The sequence below is a fragment of the Haemaphysalis longicornis genome, unplaced genomic scaffold, assembly GCF_048455015.1.
Source record: "Haemaphysalis longicornis isolate Haplotype H1 unplaced genomic scaffold, Haemaphysalis longicornis Haplotype H1 scaffold_8, whole genome shotgun sequence".
Classification (NCBI taxonomy): domain Eukaryota; kingdom Metazoa; phylum Arthropoda; class Arachnida; order Ixodida; family Ixodidae; genus Haemaphysalis; species Haemaphysalis longicornis.
In genome coordinates, this window is record NW_027526445.1 from 106043202 (window position 1) to 106064517 (window position 21316).

A 21316-nucleotide genomic window follows, 5' to 3' on the forward strand; every position below is an offset into this window, starting at 1 on the left:
AGATCACTCTGCTAACAGCGGCCACAGCCACCAGCCACGCTTGCCGCTTCATTGGACCTCCATGCCACTGCGCCTTCTACTATTGCTCGATCGGCTGCGCCGCTGGCTCCAAACACGACCTGGTGGCACCAGTTGCCGAGCGTCGCACCGGTTGCCTCTCATGTACCCGCTACTCTCGTGGTGGCCCAAACGCGTAATCAGGGATTTCAAGCTCCGATTCAGTCTTACACCCCCCAGGCAGTTTAGTTGACCAAAGTAAACGAGTTCCCTATCATCTTCAGGGTGGGTGACTTTTCAGTCATGAAGCGTTTCATGTTGACCGACGACAATGTGTGGGGTAAGCCAAAATTAAAGCTCATTTCCGGAACACAGCTCGCCTGTCCAGTTTACAGAGTCCAATCCCAAACCAACTCGCAAAGAAAAACATGTTAGCGAGCTATTCAACCTTGCAGGGAATCTCTCCCACCAAGAGAATTAGTACGCTTGATGACTCAGTGGTCTCACCTGGTGGCCAATGTTCGGAATGCAGGTAGTCAACTCTTCCAGCTGGAAACAAGAGTTACTGTCTGCATTCAAAGCTTTCATTTGCGAACCACCGTACTTGCTTCATACTGTAGGCAAAGAAACAGCGACAGAAGGCTTGCTGTAACAATCTTTTAATTGACACAGGCCCAATCGTATGCAGCAGAGGCAGCCACCTCTGTGCACGTTTCAACAGTGTTCTATGCATTGCACTGTGCAGCCCCGTTACGCCCTGGGGGTAACTTGCACGCCACTTTACATAACACAGAAGGGGGTTGTGAGAGAACTCCGTGGCTAATCAAACGTGTCACTTGCATGTGAGGCAACTGTAAATTAGTGTGGTAATACTAGAATGCACCCTGAAGGGTTCGACAGTTGTCTTGGCATCCGTAATGAAACAATACTGGACAATACTGTATTTCCGTGCTGAATAAATGCACCTTTTAAGCTTGAAAAATCGCTTCACAGTACATAGAATCCTTTCATTATGCGAGTTAATACGGTACTTGCTGAGCAGGGTACGCACAACCAAATGTGCAGAAGGAAGGCAAAAGAAAATGTCTGTAGTTTATATTACAGGCGACAGTAAGAAATAAAACTGCTTTTCATCTAATGAATTTTCACCTAACAGGTGAAAATATACATCAGTGACTGGGTAATTTCCCTGAATTCTCTGCAGAGAACGACACAATGCCCTTTAAACATATCCCTACTGAAGCTACCTCACAGTACAATTGTGCACCTACAAATACAATCCAGTTCATGTCCCACATTACCAGAGCTAAGATATCCATAATCTCTCTTTTGTTACGCGAATGGGTGCCTGAGATTGCATCGTTGAACACATTTCGCATACTCCATTTACGCCCATCCAAAGGCAAACTTCACAGCATTTTAATAAGCATCAAGTTCAATACACCCAACTGGAAAAAAATTCTGCTCTAGAATCTCTGCACCCAACACAGAGAGATAATAATGCCACAGCGGGATAAATGCCACTGAAGACGAGAAAAGGCCAGAGCAGGAGGAAATAGAGGCAAAAATCCATACCAGATTTAGGGCCTCACATACAACATACACTGTACAATGCCACGAGAGGTCAACATAATGAAGAAAATGCCTAAAACTGTTCACGCACTCAGCGAAAAGAAGAAAGCAGAGACTGGGGCTATAAGAGGGCAGTTTTTAAGTTTGACAATGGGAGTGTGATTGTAGACGACAAAAAGAGAGAACCCAGATTCTATTTTGTGACAGCTGATTGCACCTCGCTGGCTGGCCACCAATAAAAGACAACTAAGCGTTATCACAATTGCACCCCCTCTATGTGAAAAGGAAATAAATAACGCGTGGCCCCAGCAGCGGGCGGCTACAGCTTGGCTTGGCAGAGATCGACACCGTTTGTTGTGGGCGACTTCGCGGCTGCGGACAGGAATACATCTGGGGAGACGGCAGGAGAGGAAACCCAAAGAAAAAACAATCAGCGGTAAGTTTATGGGCACAAAACAACAACAGCTAAGTGCGAAGCACAGGCTCAAAAGTATAAAAATGCACTGAACCTCCAGCATCAGAACTGCAGGCTGATTGACAATTCTTTTTTTGTTTTTCATCTAAAAGAGTGGAAGAAGGGAATGGACAAATAAGCGGCAACGGTCTAAACAGTGTTGGTTCATGCGGGCCATGGGAGCAGTCATAGTTGATTTCACCAACCGCCAAACCGCTTCTGCTCACTGACTAGCCAGAGTCACTGTTAATTATTGATAGTGAGGCTGGCTAGTCAGTGAGTGGAAGCGGTTTGGCCGGTTGGGTAAAAATCAACAGACTGCTCCCATCCAGCACGGCAATCGTTGCGGGTGTCTGCAAGTGATCAGTCTGTCTTGATTTTATCAAGTAGGTTCTTATGCTCCTATGGCCCGCACGATCCAACACTGTTTAGACCGTTATTCGTGTTGATTTTATCCAATTGGTAGAACCACTACCGCTCACTGACTAGCATCAGTCACAGTTAATCATTGATCGTGATGCTGGCTAGTCAAATCAAGACAGACTTTAATCCAAGCTGGTATCGTTCCGCAACTGCAAGTGATCACTGTGTCTTGATTTACCCAAATCGGCCAAACTCCTTTTGTTCACGTGATTAGCTAGTGTGACTATCTATAATTAAAAGTGACTCTGGCTAGTCAGTGAGCGGAAGCAGTTGTGCAGGTTGGGTGAAATCAACTATGACCACTCATCGCGACCATGATGTACCACTAATGAGACCGTTGCCCAAATAAGCACATTACTGATGGGCTACACTAGCTCATATAATACATTTTTGATTCCTTGTTCCTGGGGACTGGAATATTGGGGGTGGGGGCACATCTAACTGCTCCTGTTTCCTTTTTGCTGTTAGGTAATGTACACATATTGTGGCTCTGCCTTAAGGGGGGGACACGGGTCTTGGAATGGTCAGAAATGGCGAAAAAGTCGATTTTGAGAAAATTGAATTTTTGAAATAATTGTACCTTCAAGCACCTGCCTTCGAAATATCAACGCTAAATTCCATCGAGAAATACTCTAAAATCATTTTTTTTTTACTTTTTGATTTTTGATCAAAAATAGTTGTCTGAAAAACGGCATTTTTGGCATGCACGGCCATTTTTCTATCAGTCTGCAAATTTCCTCATCATAAAGGCACCATATTTTATTGTAAATATAATTTTAAAGTGCACTCTACAGCTCAGTTCGCGCAGAATTCAATGGTGAAACTGCCCTTTTCTTGCAATGCAAAGCTAGCATTTTGCCCTCGTATATCCCAGCCCCCACAGCATGTACAATTGCATTTTTTTTTTGCTTTGGATATCTAAATGTGTGGGGAATACAATGTCGGGAACAAATTTTTCAAATGAAGGTTTTGGAAAATTATTATTGCATTCAATTGACACCACCTGCGAGCTGTTTCCGGCAGAGTGTCGAAGGAATGAAGTTCAGTCTCTTGAAAATGACCAAAAATAGCTAAATCAAAGTTCTTCCAATGTTGTATTCTTTGGTCATTTGTCTGCCTAGCCACGAGGTAATCGCCATTCTGTATGGCATGGTTGTCTTGTAACTGTGACCCAAAATACTGGCAACTATTCATTAATCATCTCCGAAAATAATCAATTTGCAAAAGTCTCATTGCAGATTTAAAATCAGCACAGAAAACTCCATAATACTGCGCAGTTTCACTGGAAGAGGGTGCGACAGCTTTTTTCACGTCGGCAAGGTTTCGCGACAGGCGTTCTGCACTTCTGGGTCAAACTAAGCTCTTTGGGCAGTAACTTCACCATGCAATGAAAAATTCCAGGCACAGCAGTCCTTGAAAGGCCACCTTACAGGCACAGTGGATGGATGTAACTAACCACGCGCAATTGCGATCCAGCCACAAAATCAGCAATACTACAGCCACTGAGAGTGACTGGTTGTGCTAGCACACCTCTTGAGAATAACTTGGCACACTCATTCGGATGGTAACTGCTTAGAATTTGTTAGTAGCTGATGGCTACTTCTGCGAGAAGTTACAGTTGAGAAATTCCACTCGACACAATAGGCAAAACCATCCCCATGGGAAGTGGCCCGAAATGGTCACGTTAGAAGACTATAAGCCAAGGTAAGCGGGTTTGATAACTTTGCACTGCTTTGCACCAAGAGTGGCCCTTCTTTCGCACATAAATGAAGGCATCAGCGGGCTTTTTCTTTTCAAATGCACCAAGCAGCGTTGGGCACACAAACGTTCTATACCCGAGGCGTGCCTGCTTCCTTCTCGATTTGAAATTTGAAAAATGAATGGTGAAAACTAAAATTCCCGCCAAAACTGAAGGTAGCTTAATTAAATATAACTGGCACAAGTTACCCATTATTAAAGCTGACAAACTGGTACAGTGCACCCGGGGTCGAAAATAATGCACCTGCCATGAATAAGCGTACATGGACGGCTTTCTTACCAATGTTCTCCGAGACCATTGTTATGCTGTCTGCCTTGGGGACTAGGACGACCGCACCATCCCTGTGAAATAGAACAGAGAGCTTTGTCACAGCACGCTCACGGACTTCCAGAGATGTGTGAAAACTTTGGCACATGAAATACGGAAAACTGGCAGGAACTTGTCGAATTAATTGAATACTTTTTAATACAAATAGTAAAAATTGGCAGAGCATCAAATTGAACATTTTTAAATGTGTACATCTTTCCTTTAGTGCGTACGGAGCTTATGCAAAAAAGATATCTTGGGCAGTTAGGACTTAACAAAAACGCTGAGCCACAATTTACCAGTGCTTTATAAGAGAATGATCATTTATAAGAAAATGATACAAAAGATTAAGACAAGGTAGCGAAGCAGTGAAACAGAAATTCGGCCCAGACTGCCACGCAGAAATTCGTGTTCCTCAACGTGCTACGAACACAGCAAGTATATCTGACTGGCTGCAGTCAATCCAATCATTGAAGAGATAGACGCCTTTTATAGGCATGTTAGTGGCTATTATGACCAGTACTTTCACTGCAGGCACTGCCTACAAGCAATAACTATTGCTTCCTCACTTGTGCCGGTACAGTAGCCGGCCGTTTTTTTGGAGTCCGAAAATTCAGACTTGCTGGATATTTCGGACTTTCCGAAGGGACCGCCAGTTGTCCCACAGGAGCAACGACTCGCGGATTTTTTGGACTGCTCTTTTATTCGGGCTATTTTTCGTTCCCCTCCAGATCAGAAAATTCGGTCGGCTACTGCATACTGACCGGAAACTTGTTCTCAGCCCATAAATTTTTCTCAAGTAGCACTTCACTTCAGCTAACACACATCCAGTTGAGGAATACCCTTGTTTTACGCAAGGCTTATGCTTATTAAGCTCCTTTGCACAGCTTTGGCGTTTTGCACAAAAGCCAACCCAACAGAGCACGCTGTGTGGTGAAGCTTGATAGTTTGCAAGTTGTGCGGCAGAGCCAACATTGATGCTCTGTTATTGGTAAATAATACTAAATATTGAATATTCAAAAACCTGAAATACTTTAAATACTGAAACTGCTGTGCCAATGAGATCAAATAGCAAACAATAGTTGCCGAGTATCTGAACATTTGCACACATCTACAAATTTCCCGTTCACTTTTTTTTCCCCCCAACTAGCACTAGGTGCTATGCCAGAAAGCTGTAAAGCTGTAAAAGTGAATCATTTGATGACACCAGCAGGACACGGGCCGTTTCACAAAGCTTGACTCCAACAAGATTTTCAGGCTTGGGCCTAATGTATCTGCTGGCAAGCTTGGTAGCAGAGATTACTGCCGGGCTCCAATCTGGCCATAAAGTTTTTGATCGAGATGCAATGGGCATCACCGGGCCTAGACTAGACCTGGGCCTAAAAAATCAGCCCGTACAGCAGTACACACACTTAATAATACCTAGACAGTTTGTTAACACGAGGAGCAGATTCTGCATTCCCATTTTTCCACCAAGTGGCCCCACTAACTGTTCCATGGTCACAACTGTACCGGAACACGGCATGGTCTGTTACATTTCAGTGCGACTATGTTTGTGCCCTTAAAATTCTCCACCGCAACACGAAAGCACAGCATTCACAATGGTGCGTAACCTTCCCTTTCAGCTTTTGGTGAATAAACAGATGCTGCGAGTACACACAGGTGGTTGGAGTAGCCCCCCCCCCCCCCCCCCCCCCCTCAACTGTGGCTATCCCTCACGGTGAGTGAAATTTTGGGAGACTGAGATGCTTGCCAGCGTGATGCATTGAAAATGGTGAAGTGCATTGGCAGAGAATATTGTGAGCTTTGTGAAAAGGCAACTTAGCAGCTTTGTGGAGTGTTTCATCATTTCCAACAGCACAAGTTGAGCTCCCGGATGACTCTTGTATATTTTACCAGTATGTCTCAAAGGAACCATGCAGACAAAACACAAGTTTGGTTCATTTGAAAGATTGCGTCGCTAGAATCACACTGACCCCACTTTTAAAGTAAACTTTGCTCAAATAAGCTGCATAATTAACAAAAAAGGGATTGGCCGTGCAACCCACTAGCTCACTGAAATTTGTGACCAACAGAACATGAGTAGTACACCACAAACCATGTCCAAAAAAAAAAAAAATTTCAGCACACATGTAGTTGTTGAAGACCAACAATGGGATTCTTTGATTTGCAGCTTAAAACTGTCCAAGACTCCCCAATCGGACCACACACTTTGTGGCACATGCAATTTTACACCGCAAGTGGAAGTCCTTGGACTGTCAGGGCTATGCAAGATCAATAAATCCAAGAAGGCAATTGACTGTAAAGCTCAAGATAAGTGCCCAGCCACTTGAAGAAACACAGAAGAACCTGATGGCCACCAAAACAGTACGCTCAAAAACTATGTAGGAAAGGAAGCCCCCAACTTTGATTGTTCAGAATTGAAATTGTAAGAAATGTCCGCCATTCCATTTCGAAGGCTCCGCTGACATAAGATTTCTGCCAAAACGAACCCTTTTTGGGCATCTGTTCCCTCAAGATGAAGACGAAGAAGAAGATGAGGAAGAAGAAGACAAAGAAGACGAGGAGGAGGAGGAGGAGGACCCACCGCTTGTGCTTGTCTGCAGCGCCCAGGCTGCAGAGGCAGACGAGGGAGTTGTTGAGGAGGTCCAGGGAGAGGACGCGGTAGTCGGATAGCCGCCCCCCGATCAGCCGCTTCTCAGCAGCGCACTGGCACTTCCGCACTAGCTCCGGAAGGGGAACCTCCACTTGGGCGGGTGGCTCCTCCGCCAGGAAGTCGCACACCACCTGCGTCCAATAGAAACAAAGAAATGAAGGAGTCTTGCACATCGGCCAAAGCAAGCATTCATATTTGCTGCAATGTATTCCAACCAAGTCAAGGTGTCATACTTTCCTTTTACGGTGTTGCCCCAAAAGTGCGTCTGTCAGTATTTTGTTTTGCACTGGCAACAGGAAGTGCACCAATTTCACTTTTGTGACACCAGCAAGCGAGTTTCTTCTAATCACTGCGGTCACAGCTCACACAGAGATCTTTCAAACGATCGCGCATGAGCATTATCCGTAGCTAGAAACCACCGCATCTCCATTTTAAAAGACACAGCCCAAGCACTGTGCGATTCAGCACGGCAGCCGCGAAGCTGTGGCAACGCGTGTCTCTTTCTACGACTCCTCCTTCACCATCACCTGTTACTCTGTCAGTTCATCCTTTAGGCCCAAATTCACTCCGAAATTGCGTTCACTTTCATCACCATTTGAATGCCAACTTAATCGTCACTGTTGTCGCTAAACCACCATGCCTACCTCTGTGAAAATATCGTCTCCTGGTTTCGAACAGTACCTTACATTCACACACAAGCATAATAGGGAAAAAAATTTCACTACACATTACCACAGTAGACTCATTTGAAAAACCTCGCCATGAGGACAAAATGCGTTTGTTTTAGTCGAAAGATTTGGTCTTTTATGATGCCCCCAGGGCTTGTACGGCAGTAAACAACGCTTTATTTACTGAGAAATTAAACACTTGAAGACAAAATTTTGTTTTCCCCGCTGAATTGTGTATTTTATGATGTCTGCAATGATGTCTTGAGGGAATGTACAGTCCTTGTCAAAATTTTCTACGCCAAGCCTGAAACGCGCAGGCCGCAAAAAATTCCATGTACAGGCTTACGTACCGAGTGAGGCTGAAGCTTTTTATTCAGGAAAGCTAGAGAAAACATCTTTCTTTATCGCTGCCATTAAATATTTTTGTCACGTTTAAAGGTAAACCTGATTCTTTGAATTCTTTTTTGTTGAGAAGGCTTAGGATTGGCCTAGAAAATTTTGATGAAGACTGTACCTATAACACAAAAGTTGGTACGTTGACTATGGCTACAGCAAATGGCGAACCAGTCTTTTGTGTTGCCTTGTTTACCGTTTACCTTCATAAATCGTGCTGCGATACTGCTCGAGGGCCACTGTCCACACTTGCTCTGTTTCTGTCTGGATTTGTTCCTCGCTTACGTTTCTTACGGTCGATAGTAATCGTTCGTGAAAGACTAGGTACGCTTGACAAACAGTAGAAATGTGGCTTATGCCAGTTGACCAGTGTCGGGCCAGGCAAGCCCAACACAGCCAAAGGCTGTGCAGCCTCAGCCAGCATAGTGAGCATGGTTTGCACAGGTGCTTTATGTTTTCGTGTACTACCATGCTTAGTGCTACAAAATCAATATGCATTAAAGTTGAGCGCACATAGCTCGTTCTGCAAGCTTGTAAGCCCTGCCTAACTTGTGTTTGCTTTTGACGGCCTCAGCCAATTGCAGAGCTGCCCACAATAAGTCATAGGTTCTAGTGCCAGAAACGAGCTAGTGGGTCACATGGCCATTCTCATTTTTTCTAATTATGCAGCTTATTTTAGTGAAGCTTGTGTTAAAAGTTGTATCAGTGTTATTCTCACCAGGCAAAATTTCGTATGAACCAAAGTGGCATTTTGTCTTCATGGCCTCGTTAAACGAAAATTCTGCGGGTTCATAAAATCACAGAAAGCACGAAATGTAAACTTAAAGGAACATGAAAAAAAAAAAAAAACTATGAAGCAGGCACCATATCCACGAAAATTCCCATTACATGACAAATATTCCAGACATTGCTTTACTCACCTCAGCGTGTGGGGCAAGAAAGATGTTTAACAGCATTTGCACAATTGCAAAGAGCTGTTGCTCGGCTACTGCCCCAATTTTTATGCATTTTGCAGTATATTTGGACAGTTGACAAAGCAGAGGAAATGCCATGAGAAAATTTTCATTCCCGGCCAGGGTTTTTTTTTTTTTTTTTTTTTTTTTTTTTTCAGGCACGCTGCACAATGTTTTCACTGGGACCACCCAGCAAGTCTTTTGTTATGCGCAATTTTTAGGTTTACTTGCAAGAGATCAAGGACACTTAAAAAATTTCTTAGGGCATTTAATTCTGCTTCCGTGCTTTTGAGGCAAAATCTTGACAATGCATATCAAAGCCCTTTTTACTGCGACATCCGTGTTCCCGTCTCTTTGCTGTCACCTTTCAACTGGAACTACTGGAGAAAAAAATGGCACTACAGCACAGCTATTTCTTTTCCTTTCAGTTGGAGTAAAACCTAGATATCGCAATACTCCACAGCCCCTCCCTAGGGATGGGCGAATATAGATTTTGAGGTTCGAAGCGAATTCGAAGCGAATAGTGATTTGGTCGAATAATTTCGAATCGAATAGTTCGAATAGTGCACATTGCAAATCACAAAGACAAATGAGCAACTTGTGACCTGACTAATGTACACATTTTTTTCTAATAATTAGAACTCACGTAGGCACAGCATTGTTTAAAACTATTACCAGTTGAACATTTATTGCGAAATCTTACACACAGCTTTCCTTTGCTGTATTCACAAGTTTTCATGAAGAAATGCCTGTTGCGCCACATGCTCTAGGTGCAGCAGTTTCCGCCGGCTGCTCATTCACAAGTTTAAGCGCCGCCTAGAAACTCGCAGAGTTAAGCGCCGCCTAGAAGTAAGGGGGCACAAGGGTCTTTGATCAAAAACTTTATTTTTGCAGTTATGATGATGAAAATTGGGGGGGGGGGGGGGCACATGTAGTTTCTCACTCTAATTGTAGATATCAAATTTGTTTTTGAGTAAAATGATTATGTTCAAATTTATTTGGATTTTTATATTCAATTTTTTGACAGCCTTTGTAAAAGAACTGCTGGAGGGATGCAGCTAAACAGGGAACCAGTAAACTGCGCACAAATTAAAGAGTGCAATAAGACTAACATTATCATTATATCTGGTCTGTAGCAGAAGTTACGACCACTTGAAGTTTGGGCCTGGAAGGCAAAACCGGTTTTTCTGGTTGCCATCTTCCAGGCCCAAACTTCAAATGGTCGTAACTTCTGCTACAGACCAGATAGAATGATAATGTTAGTCTTATTGCACTCTTTGATTTGTGCGCAGTTCACTGGTTCCCTGTTTAGCTGCATCCCTCCAGCAGTTTTTTTACAAAGGCTGTCATAAAATTGAATATAAAAATCCAAATAAATTTGAATATAATCATTTTACTCAAAAACAAGCTTGATATCTACAATCAGAATGAGAAACTACATGTGCCCCCCAATTTTCATCATCATAACTGCAAAAATAAACTTTTTTGGTTTAAGACCAGTGAGCCCCCTTAAAAAAAAGAAGTATTGTAGCCACTAGTATCCTCGGCCGTAGCCAAGCAAAGCGCAAGTGGCTGGCCACCATTTTGAATAGGCTCGCTTAGTGCGGCGTACTGCCGCGCTGTGCGAGCCTATTCAAAATGGCGGCATGCCTATTCAAAATGGCGGCATGCCTATTCAAAATGGCGGCCTGTACAAGTCTGCTGGCTTGGTGCCGCGATGTTCGGAGCGGTGTCGTTTCAGTGCCGCCTTTTTTTTTTTAACCTAAAGTGTGCTGGCGGCCGAGAGCTTCGTCGAACCTCTAGGCAAGGCAGCAACTCGGCAGTGCTGGCACTGATAATAGAAATGTCCGCGTCGGTGGGTCTTGAGCCAAGCCTGGGGTAACTCTCGGAAAGCTTGACCGAAAAGCTTGGCTTTCAGCTGCCTATTCGGGAGCATCGAATAATTCGAAAATATCGAATACCTGCATTCGGATCGAAGCGAATAACGAATAGAGAGCTATTCGATCGAATATTCGACAATACCGAATATTCGCCCATCCCTACCCCTCCCCCATAGCAGAGTGCCAAGCAGAGAGTGCTGGAGCAGAAGTACCACCTACTCTTATGTGACCATCTTTCATATACGCTCACTTGGTGCCGTCATTCCTTAAAAACACATTCACCATGCACTATTCAAAAAGCTAGCATTGCTACAATGTCAAGAATGGTATGCTAAACCATGTGAGATCAAATGGCGCTCCACAGGGACGCAACTGGCCCCAGTGATGTTACTGCATGAGAATTTACGGGGCACTCGCAAAACAGCTGTCCTAATTGCAACACCCAGGAACTGGATGGTAGGAATACATGTGGAGAATCCTCATGAATGTCCAAAGACGGAGGGTAACGTGATTGAGGGGAAGAAGTGCTCACCTGCAGCCCCTCCAGGAAGGGTGTCACGTGACTAGCGAGGAAATGCAAGCTGCTTGCGCTCTCAGGAGAAGCCGCCTCCAGCCCCAGGACGGACAGCACGTTGAGGCCTCGCAGGGCATACACAGCCTCCAAAAAGCTCTGGTTCCAGGGTTCACAAAAGAAAAACAAACAAGCAAAAAGGAATTGTCATTAGATCGCACAACAGTAGGCAAGAAATTCTGCCAAATTAATATGGGTACACACGGGCAGTGTCTGCCAGAATAAACGACGAACACCACAAAGGACAGTGGTCACCTGCCACTTTTATATTCATTCTTCGTCGACTTTCTTTTCTTCACACATCAACATTGGTTCGATAAACATAAATTACAGTGTTTATTTGCCACTCTTGTATTAATTTTTCATCAATTTGTGTTCTTTTTACGGGATCAGCATTGCTTCACGCACTTTCTTACTCCTTTGTCTGCATTGTTTTTTATTTCAAACCTTTAGCCTTCAGCATTTTCCCCCAAATGCAACATCACTCTCCCCTTGCCCGCTGTCTCCTGCTTCACATCACTGCCCGCTGTCTCCTGGTTCAACAAGACAGCGGGGCAACGTGGTTCCAAGTGCACACTTTCTGTATCTCTCTTATCTCTTCATAGTGTTGTTTATCTCCAGTGTTCAGCATTGCTTCTTTGTTTAGTCCTTCCTTGTGTTCGCTTTTGAATGTCCATACACATATAACAGCCGAACATCAGTTTTATGCAACACAATTTTACACATTTCCCAATTTAACAGACAAATTCAGTTTAACCTTGCAGTCATTCAAAGACTCTATGTTTTTTCAATTTCACAAAGTTATTCATTTTTCTTGATTCCCAATGCTTTCTCAATTTGATTAGGGAGGGGGGGTCAGTGGTCTTGAGGACCTTTTCGTTATTTTTCAACCTAAGTGATTGAGATTTACACCGTGTTTTTTAATTAACATCCTGAGCACAAATATGCAGCCAGTTTTCGTTTGAGTAGCGTCAGTTCAGAGTTGTGCCACCTGTTATGCCATTCCGTTTCGGGCAATATTTTTGTTGTCTACCTATCAAATAGTCAAAATACTTCTTATCCCTGTGTGTTCTAGAAGGACCAGGGAGTGCAACTATACGGCAGCAGTAATTTTAGCATTGTTTCTGCAATTGCTGGGAACTTGTCAAATGTGAGGTCATCAATTTATAATGTTTTCTTCGTAAAATTAACTGCATAAAAAATTGTGCTAACAAAATTAAATTGCACATATTTGTGGTTTTATTGCACTGTTGAGTTAAATACACTTCTGTGTGCAGCAAAAATGATACAAATCTGGCCAGTGCATCTAGAGATATTGTACCCGAAATCTGGACTCATTGGGAAAAGTCTGCCCACAGAAAACAAGGCGCGAAGTTTGGAAACAGGCGAAAATGGTCATTTAGGCAACCTCAAAGGGCGACAGCTTTGTAAATACTCATGGTGTAGCAATCATATTTTGCGCACGCACATGCACACATATGCACACAGAGAGAGAAAGAGAGAGAGAGAGCAGTTTCTGAAATACTTTACCTTTAAAATCACTCAAAAAATTTCTGAGCACAGCCACCATGGAGATGTTACACTACCAATGCTGTTGTGATTACGAAATTCAAAGCAGTGTCGTCAGTGACAAGTCCAAGAAAACTGGCAGAACATGAGAGAGAAAAAAATGTGCTCGGTGAGCTCACCTCTTCCAGTTTGTCCACCTCAAAGACAAACTCTCGTTGCAGCAGACTCTGAAGCTTCTTGAAGTTCTCAAAGACGGCACCTGCAGTGACAAACAATGGGCCTCTTCGATTTACAGTCTCGGGCTCACCGCGGACTCCCCGAGAAGCAGTCCAACATTCGATTTTCCCATGTATCCCTATGGCTTCGGGGAATCCTCGGACTACCCGCGGGCAGCCCGCGGGGAGCCAGAAGTGGAAAATCGAAGAGGCCCAATGAGAGAGATTTGTTTAAAACTGCAGTCCAGTGACGAAGTCACTAATCAAGAAACTAACAAGTGACTCGGCCCATTTCAACTAAAAACGACAGCATCCACATCAAGGCTGGTCAATAGGAACAGCAGAAAAAATAGCGCAAATTAAGATAAGATGCTCATTAGCTCATAAGCTCATTAATTTGAACTTCAATCATTTGAATTTACGGATACTTGGACCGTCCAAGTCTTAATAAAAGTCTACAAACAAAGAAGCCCGTAATTCAAACCCGAGTAGGTTCCGCCACGGATCATTTGAAAAACGGGTCATGGGCTTTTCAAGGGGTAGGGGGGTGGGGGCGGGGAAAGGGTGGGGGGGCAGATCTTGGCACCGGACAGTCTAGACACTGTTTGGGGCCAATGGCGAGCAGTTTCCCGAAAGTGGTCGGCATCAAGTTAGTTTCTTTTGCCTTATAGTGGACAAAACTTCCCAAAACTTCCTGAACCACCATCGTCAAGATAATAGCCCTCATACCGGATTTTGTCCCATTGACAACTACTGCCATCTCTTTCGTAAACACAATTTGTAAAAGCTTCATTGCCCTCTCGAATAGCCCTACAGAGCACTTTTTCAGGATCAGGTACAAATCCTGTAGGACGTCTTTCGTTTTATATATACACAAGGAACTATATGTGCCAGCATAACATGGTGCTTGGCAACGTCCCACTTTTCTCGCAAGATCTTCACTGCAAACACTTCTGTGATCTCAAAAAAAAAAAAGAAAAAGACAGAAGAAAATTAAAGCCGTTCCACTCAACGTGAAAGCTGACGGAAGTGCGGAGAAAGTGATTGCCACAATGGGCTGTAGCGCCGTTATCCGGTCACTGCTACCACCCAATGGAATTCAGATTTCCTGCCTTCACAGTGCCCTGCATGAAACAGCATCAGCGGGTATTCTGTTCTTTTTGTGCTTGCCTTTCCTCCCGCACGTGCTGGAGTTGCACTACCACTTTTTTTCGCTTACTATCGCAAAAAACCAACCCAACGAGCGTTCCTAACTAAACGAACGTGGGCGCTGCCGGTTAGTCACGTATATTTTGCGTCAACTGTACCTGCAGTTTTTTTTTTGCACTAAACGGGGGAGATGTATGACAAACGCCAGCGTTTCATGAGTTTCGAGTGGTTATGACCAGGCTTGTGCGAATATTCGGGGGCTTCGAATATTCGAACGAATATTGCAGTATTCGAATTCAGTTCGACTCGAATTTAAAATTTCCAATATTTCGATGTATTTGGGGTGAACGAATATCAAAATTGCATTCAAGTTTCGGTTTCGTTAGGCAAGCCGCAGTGCCATTGACATCAGGCCTACATCTTGACTACATGTGGAGCCAAGACAAGGTAAGCCACATTCAGAACTTTGTCGTCCCTTCTCAAGCATGACCCACATGGCACGTTTTTGCGTGCGATTGGGGCGCGTCGGCGTTGCGCGTGCGTTTTTTTGACGCCTGGGTCGACGATTCCGCACGCACGGCAGCTTCGGCTCGCTCAGAAACTGACATGCGTCGCGCGTGGCAGTGGGAGGAGCTTGACGACTTGTGCCAATGGGGAGGTGCACGCCTCATGGTGACAGTTTCGAAGCGCTCGAGACAGCCAGCTGGCTCTGCCAGACATGTTTAGGCTTATAACCCCGGCAGATATTGCATGGGCGCTTTCACTAGCAGCGCGGATGATGTTTTTATAGCACCGTTTTCGGCCACATTATAAGCTCCTTTACCGCACAAGCAACTTCGTGCGTGCCTTGAGCAGCATTTTAGAGAGCACTTAGAAGCGGTCGCTCGCGCCATGTTGCCGCCGCCGGCCGCGCCGCGTGCAGCGTGCGGGTGGTTCTGCGGCAGCGTCAGCGTGCCTGTGACGTGCATGGCGCGTTTTCGCGAGCAGAAAACAACAGCCTGGCCGTTCCTGGAGAAAGAGGGGCAAAGAGGGGAGAGAGAGCCCGTACGTCGCTGTTGCTTGCTCGCTCGGCAGTCGGACGCTTCGCTGGCTCGGTCGTATCATCCGCCGGGCCGCGCAGGTCCGTTCATAAGAGCCGAAATTTTTCCCATTGCAAACAATCCAATTTCACCGAGACTTATCAAAAATTCGTATCATCCCGAAATTCGTATCACCCAGAATCGTATCATCTAGATTCCACTGTATAAAACTTTTTTATGAAGGTCCCGCCAGGCCCGGAAGCTCAGTGTCTCAGTGACACCTGACAGCTATTCAAATTCGCTTCGAAAGTATTCGACCCCAAGGTCTATTCGCTTCAAATTCGCTTCGAACCAAAATATTACTATTCGCACAAGCATAGTTACGACTAATTATACCGCTTGGTTTCCGAAGCCTCTGCAGGACGCCCTACGATGGAACGCCGGGCTCTACTTGGGTCCGTTATCTCGCTGAACCGCCCGATTCCGGCAGTCGTTCGACATCGACCGTCACAACGAGCTACAATGACAAGGCGAGCCCCTACAAAATTGCTTACCTTGTGACCGTGGAAGCGGGGTGGCCAGGAGTGCAAGTGCCGCCATGCACACTGGTGCCACTATCTGGAGTGCCTGGTTGCCGTAGTGGTAAAGCATCATTTCGGGCACTGCGGTCCTTGCCGTGTTGGCGTCTATCCGCAGCAGAGCAGCGGCTGCCGGCTTGGCTCCGGCTTCGGATTGAACCACCGGTGGGAGCACGGCGCTGGTGTCGGCAGGAGCCAGCTCCATCGTGCCTTCTGCCGTGAGCCGGAACACGTTGGAATGAAGCCGGATCTCGCGGCGAAGCCAGCTCAGTGGGTTTGTCTGGTTGCTGTTGCCTCCTGGTCCGACGGGGACGGGGAAGAATAATTAAAAAAACAATAAAATATCTCGATAAAAAAATTCGCAATACAGTCTACGCTCGTTACAGCGGATCCGGGAACAACGAACTTTCGGTTACAACAGACCACTTCTGTTGGTTTGTCTGGTCCCCATGCATTTTAAATGGAGTCCGCTCCGCTCACAACGGACCCGGCTAGAGCAGACTATCGGCTACAACAGACTAAATTTTAGGCGAAAATTGTTTCGACTGAAAGTTTATAGTGGACTTCTGCGATGCCGGCACCCGATGTGCTTTTTCTTTGTTTATTTTTGCAAGAAAACTGTTGTGTGGCAACACTGCTGGCAGCCGGGTCATTGGCGCAGCCAAGCCAAGCCAGTGCCAGTGGCTTTTTTTTGTGCGACTAGCGGCATGAGCTGATTTCACTGTCGGATAAATTAAGCGTAATTAACGCTGTTGAACATGGGGAAAAACAGGCCGACATCGCCAGAAGTACAGGCCTCTCTAAGCAGACAGTCCGCTCTACCGTCAAGAACAAGGCCGCTACCGATAAACGCGACTCCGGTGAGATTGAAAACAGCGCTATCGAATACTCGAAGTGGTGCACTCGGAAAAAAGTCTGCCCTCGTCAGTTTTTTTATGTAATAAAGAACTCGGGTTCAGTGAAGTTCGGCTTTTATTATTCCCATGCATGCATCGTTCCCGTTCCGTTCGGTGAAAAAGGTAAGAAATACCTCAAGTAGGGCGGTTGTTCCCCATTCATTGTGTGCAATCTGCCGGTAACCGTGCGCAGTCCAACTGGTCTAACTTTCGATTTTACAGCTGACCGTCATCAGATTATTTCATTACAGCTGTTTCAATGACCAGACTAAAATCGCTAAAAATGTGGAAGCTGCCTTGAGGGAACGTCAGGCAGCGATCAGATTTGTTTGACGAACGGTTTCGGGAAAACCTGCCTCGTCGTGAGGGGATTTAAAGGAGTACTGACACGAAATTTCTCGCTTTCAGTTTTTATGCTGTAAAGAATACCTATTGGCCCAGTAATTACGAAAATCGAACCGAAAGCCTTTAGCCGCCAACACAGAATTAATTATAGCACGTTTATTGCAACCAATTTCAAATTTGGTCGCCGCGCGGGAAAATGGCCGTTCGAAGGCCAGCCTGCAAGCGGGCAGCCTTACGTCACGGTCTCACCCGTGACGTCAGGGACGTTTTTCTTTCCTCCATGCGTTCGCCGCATCGTCTGCTACGATTGCACATGGTCCGCACTCGCCCGCGCAGTCGACATGTCGTCTCAATCGTCAGACTCGGATGAGTCGCTGCCACCCGACAGACAGAACAACTTTATTTGGCCAGGCGATTAGGCCGGCGATGTCTTCGCCGTCGTCCGTTTTTTAATATCACTGCGGCTCGAACCGGCGCAGACCGTGACAGCAACAGCTTGTCGCCACTCCTGTAATCAATCTGATCGCGAAAAAAAAGTCCCACGTGCGAGAAAGTAGATGTTTGTGTGTTGAAAATTTCTGCTAGGGGTTGTTATCAGCGCTGAATTTTAAAGCGGCGTTCAGATATTTGCCGCGATGGTAAGCCTACGCTGACCGGCAGCGGAGGTTCGGCGCTCCGACCAAGCACTGCCGGCACCGCGGTGCGGCGAGCGGCCGAAAAATGATGCCACCTGCGCGCTAGAATCAAAACAGGCCGCGGCAGATGTCTTGGTCACCGATCGCAGAAACGGAAATTATTGCCAAAATAAAGCTTCATATGCGAAAAAGGGGATGATAGTGTGGTGAAAAGTTGTGTAAGGGATGGTCATTCGCAGTTGTACATATACCAGCGATCAAATAGTCGCCACGATACTAAGTTCCCAACACCCAAGGTGACCCGTGCAACCCCGAGCCGCCCGAGCCCGCTGGCTTGGGCGACAGTTCTTGCAGCCGCCGGCGTGCACGAACTCCACGAAGTCCACATTTAGCGCTGCATGTCGTCGCGTGGAAAATAATGCATCTTGGCGTCGTCGTCGATTTTCTCGGGCAGGCTTCCACGAGCAGTACTTCCCATACCGCGAGCTTGCCATAGCACAACTTGGGCGAGCTCGGCGACGCGCACCGCCGCGTCGCCGCGGTGCCCGTCGACATCGCGCACCACGCCGTTTTCGGCACCAGTGTCGAACACCATGCGCCGGCAACGAACTGAAGAGCAAAGACGTTGAACACGCAACGTTTACAAGCATTGCTCACACAGCTACGCCCACGTCTCCTGCCCAAACGAATACCACCGACAACAGCAGCGCAGGATATCGTTTCCGGTTCTGAAAACGACTATATGACGTCACCCTGAACCAGCCAGACACGTAGGCCAATGTTTCGTCACGCCGAAAGCGATTGCGCTAGTGCTGCCGATTTGTGGAAGCTCGCGGCCTGGACAATCAAAATCGATTTTAGATGCGATTCCGGCCTCGGATCGCTGCAAAAATTTCTGTGAGGCATCTGTACAAACTACTGAAGCCAATTATATCATTTTTTAGGTATCAAAATTTGGTGTCAGTACTCCTTTAAAAGAGCCTAGCTAATGTCGATGGCCACGACTGATGTTTTATAGCTGGTTAATAATTGCGCCATGTTATATTCTTGCTTTATTTGCTCAGCTTATCATGCGTCTTTACACTCTTGACCGCATGCGCTAGGCCTTCTCCAAGTGCCGGGGCTAAGCTTTGTTTACGCGATTCTTTGCCCTCGCACGAACACTGTACAGAGGTGTTGCAGGCGTTTAGAAAGACCAAAGTGTATGTACTATGCATATGCAATGTCAACCAAAGTACCCACTTTAGGGCTCATAACCCCCCCCCCCCCCCCCCCCCCCCCTCGTCGGATACTGCATACTTCGACTACAGCGGACGTTTTTTTTCCGGATTCAGAGGGTCCGTTGTAACGGGCATAGACTGTATACTAAGAATTACAGCACAGCAGGTGAATTTCAGACACTAATTATGACAACTTTTTGCATGTACAGTCGAATCTCGATAATTTGAAGTCTCTTAATTGGAATTTTCAGTTAATAGAATTGGTGTTCCAGTCCCGGCAATTACACATGCAAACCAATGGAAGAAATCACTCGATAATTTCAAGCTAGAACCCAATACGTCGGTTATTTGGAAGTTACCTCGAATAAAAGTCATCGATGTGTCTGTTATCTCTTCATAAAATTCAAAGTCTTTAAGTGCCAAAACATTGCCGTGCTCCGCATTATAACAGCGTCATTGCAACTGAGGCAGTGCACAGTCGTAAAGCAGAAGGTCAGCCGAGACTCTCACCAGCGCACGCATCTCCCTCTTTTCAGGTCTTTAACATTGTTTGTTGGGCACAGCTCCATGTCAGCAGTTTGTGTGGCGGGTGCTTCAGTATCCAAATTTAGCTATAAGTCTCAACTATCAAGGCAAACCATGTTGTACGTTCAAACTGCCGCCGAAAGCCGCAATTCTGAACAAAATCAAGAAAAGAGACATGTTACGGACTAACGGCACTCTGCTTTCTGTCTGATTGGAAGTTCAGCTAATTTGGAGTTTCCACAGTTCCCATGGACTCCGTATTAAAGAGCGCCGACTGTATCTTCTAAATGAAACCACCAAAATTTCCACAAAGGCACACTGCAACCCAGGTTAAAAAGAGTCGTACTGCTGCAATAACGAAAACAATTTCATCAACACTATTACAATGAACTGAATAATTCTGCAGGTACAGTGCAAAACCTAAAACCTACAACATACATAACACAACGAGCGACGCACAATGCAAGTGAAACATCGCTAATTTGTTTTGTGAAAGGTACATAAAGACTGACGGTGCAAGTTCTGATGCTGCTATTTCCACCAAATTGGCAAGGCAATATCAGGCGAAAAGAGGTTTCAACTTCGTATAGACTGTACGGCCCTGACCACCATAGTTACAACGAGAAAGCCACAAAAGAAATGCACATGTTGGCCGGGAATCGAACCCGCGACCTCGTGCTCAGCAGCAGAACCCCTTAGGCACTGAGCCACTGCGGAAGGTCACTTGAATTAGAATAAATGTGGCATCTGGATATGTGTAAGTTATACTTAGTGCAGTATCAAGAGGGAGCGTTTCGCATCTTCTAATGCATGCCTCACCCACGGAGAAAGAAGTATATTTCAGGAGGGGAATTTGCCGGGCTGGAACAGCGCGGGCGGGCGGCGCATTAATGTCACTGTCTGGCGAGCAGGAAATGCAGCTTGCGGAGCAGAACAACAGATGTCGCGTCAAGCGCGTTGCCATAGTTTGCATGTTCTTCTACGGACGCGACACAGAAAAATCGTAATATGATCAAATATATTGTGAAAATTGCCAGATTTCTTTCTGTAAAATGAATAAATAGAAGTGCTGGGCATTTTAGCAGCAACTATTAATAAATACTGCCCTAGTTACAAGCCGTACTGCGCTTAAAACGAAGCACTAGAAGGAATCCCTGAGCAGACGACGTCTGCCGACACCGCCTTCCCGCCACGAGTGGTTCACTCTTGCCGTTCTCGTGGGCGGCTTCTCAGATTTGCACGCGCTTGTCATGTTGCACCGGCAGGGCGGCGAAGTTAGGACAGTCTAAATACGAACTATTGGCATAGAGGATAAGAACCATCATTCATTGGAACTACCGTAAAATTCCGAGCAAGCGCCCCCCCTCAGCAAGGCGGAATTACCGGCAAAGTGAAGGGGGGGGGCGCTATCCCGGAACGGCACCGAAATTCAAGATGGCGGCGACAATTGTTTTTACGAAAAAAAAATGCAGTGCGCGTGGTTTTAAACTTTCATTAGGAAGATGAACTTTATTACGCAAAAGATGTTACTGTTAGTTACTTTGGAAACAATTGAAAAACTTAGCAGCAAAAAAAAAAGTTCGCAGCACTCTG

General features: G+C 45.7%; 1 protein-coding gene across 3 annotated transcripts in view; it reads right to left on the reverse strand.

Annotated features, from left to right (window-relative positions):
* Positions 1-640: 640 nt before the first annotated feature.
* The window catches only part of Gnpat (dihydroxyacetone phosphate acyltransferase), a 52379-nt gene continuing 31703 nt past the window's right edge, over positions 641-21316 (reverse strand). For all 3 annotated transcript variants that reach the window (XM_077681859.1, XM_077681860.1, XM_077681861.1), the window contains exons 9-14: positions 16079-16399; positions 13321-13400; positions 11594-11731; positions 7099-7298; positions 4485-4546; positions 641-1959 (exon numbers count right to left, since the gene is read on the reverse strand). In XM_077681859.1, the coding sequence (XP_077537985.1) occupies positions 1889-1959; positions 4485-4546; positions 7099-7298; positions 11594-11731; positions 13321-13400; positions 16079-16399 (872 nt within the window). In that variant the 3' untranslated portion in view covers positions 641-1888. The remainder of the gene's footprint in view (positions 1960-4484; positions 4547-7098; positions 7299-11593; positions 11732-13320; positions 13401-16078; positions 16400-21316) is intronic.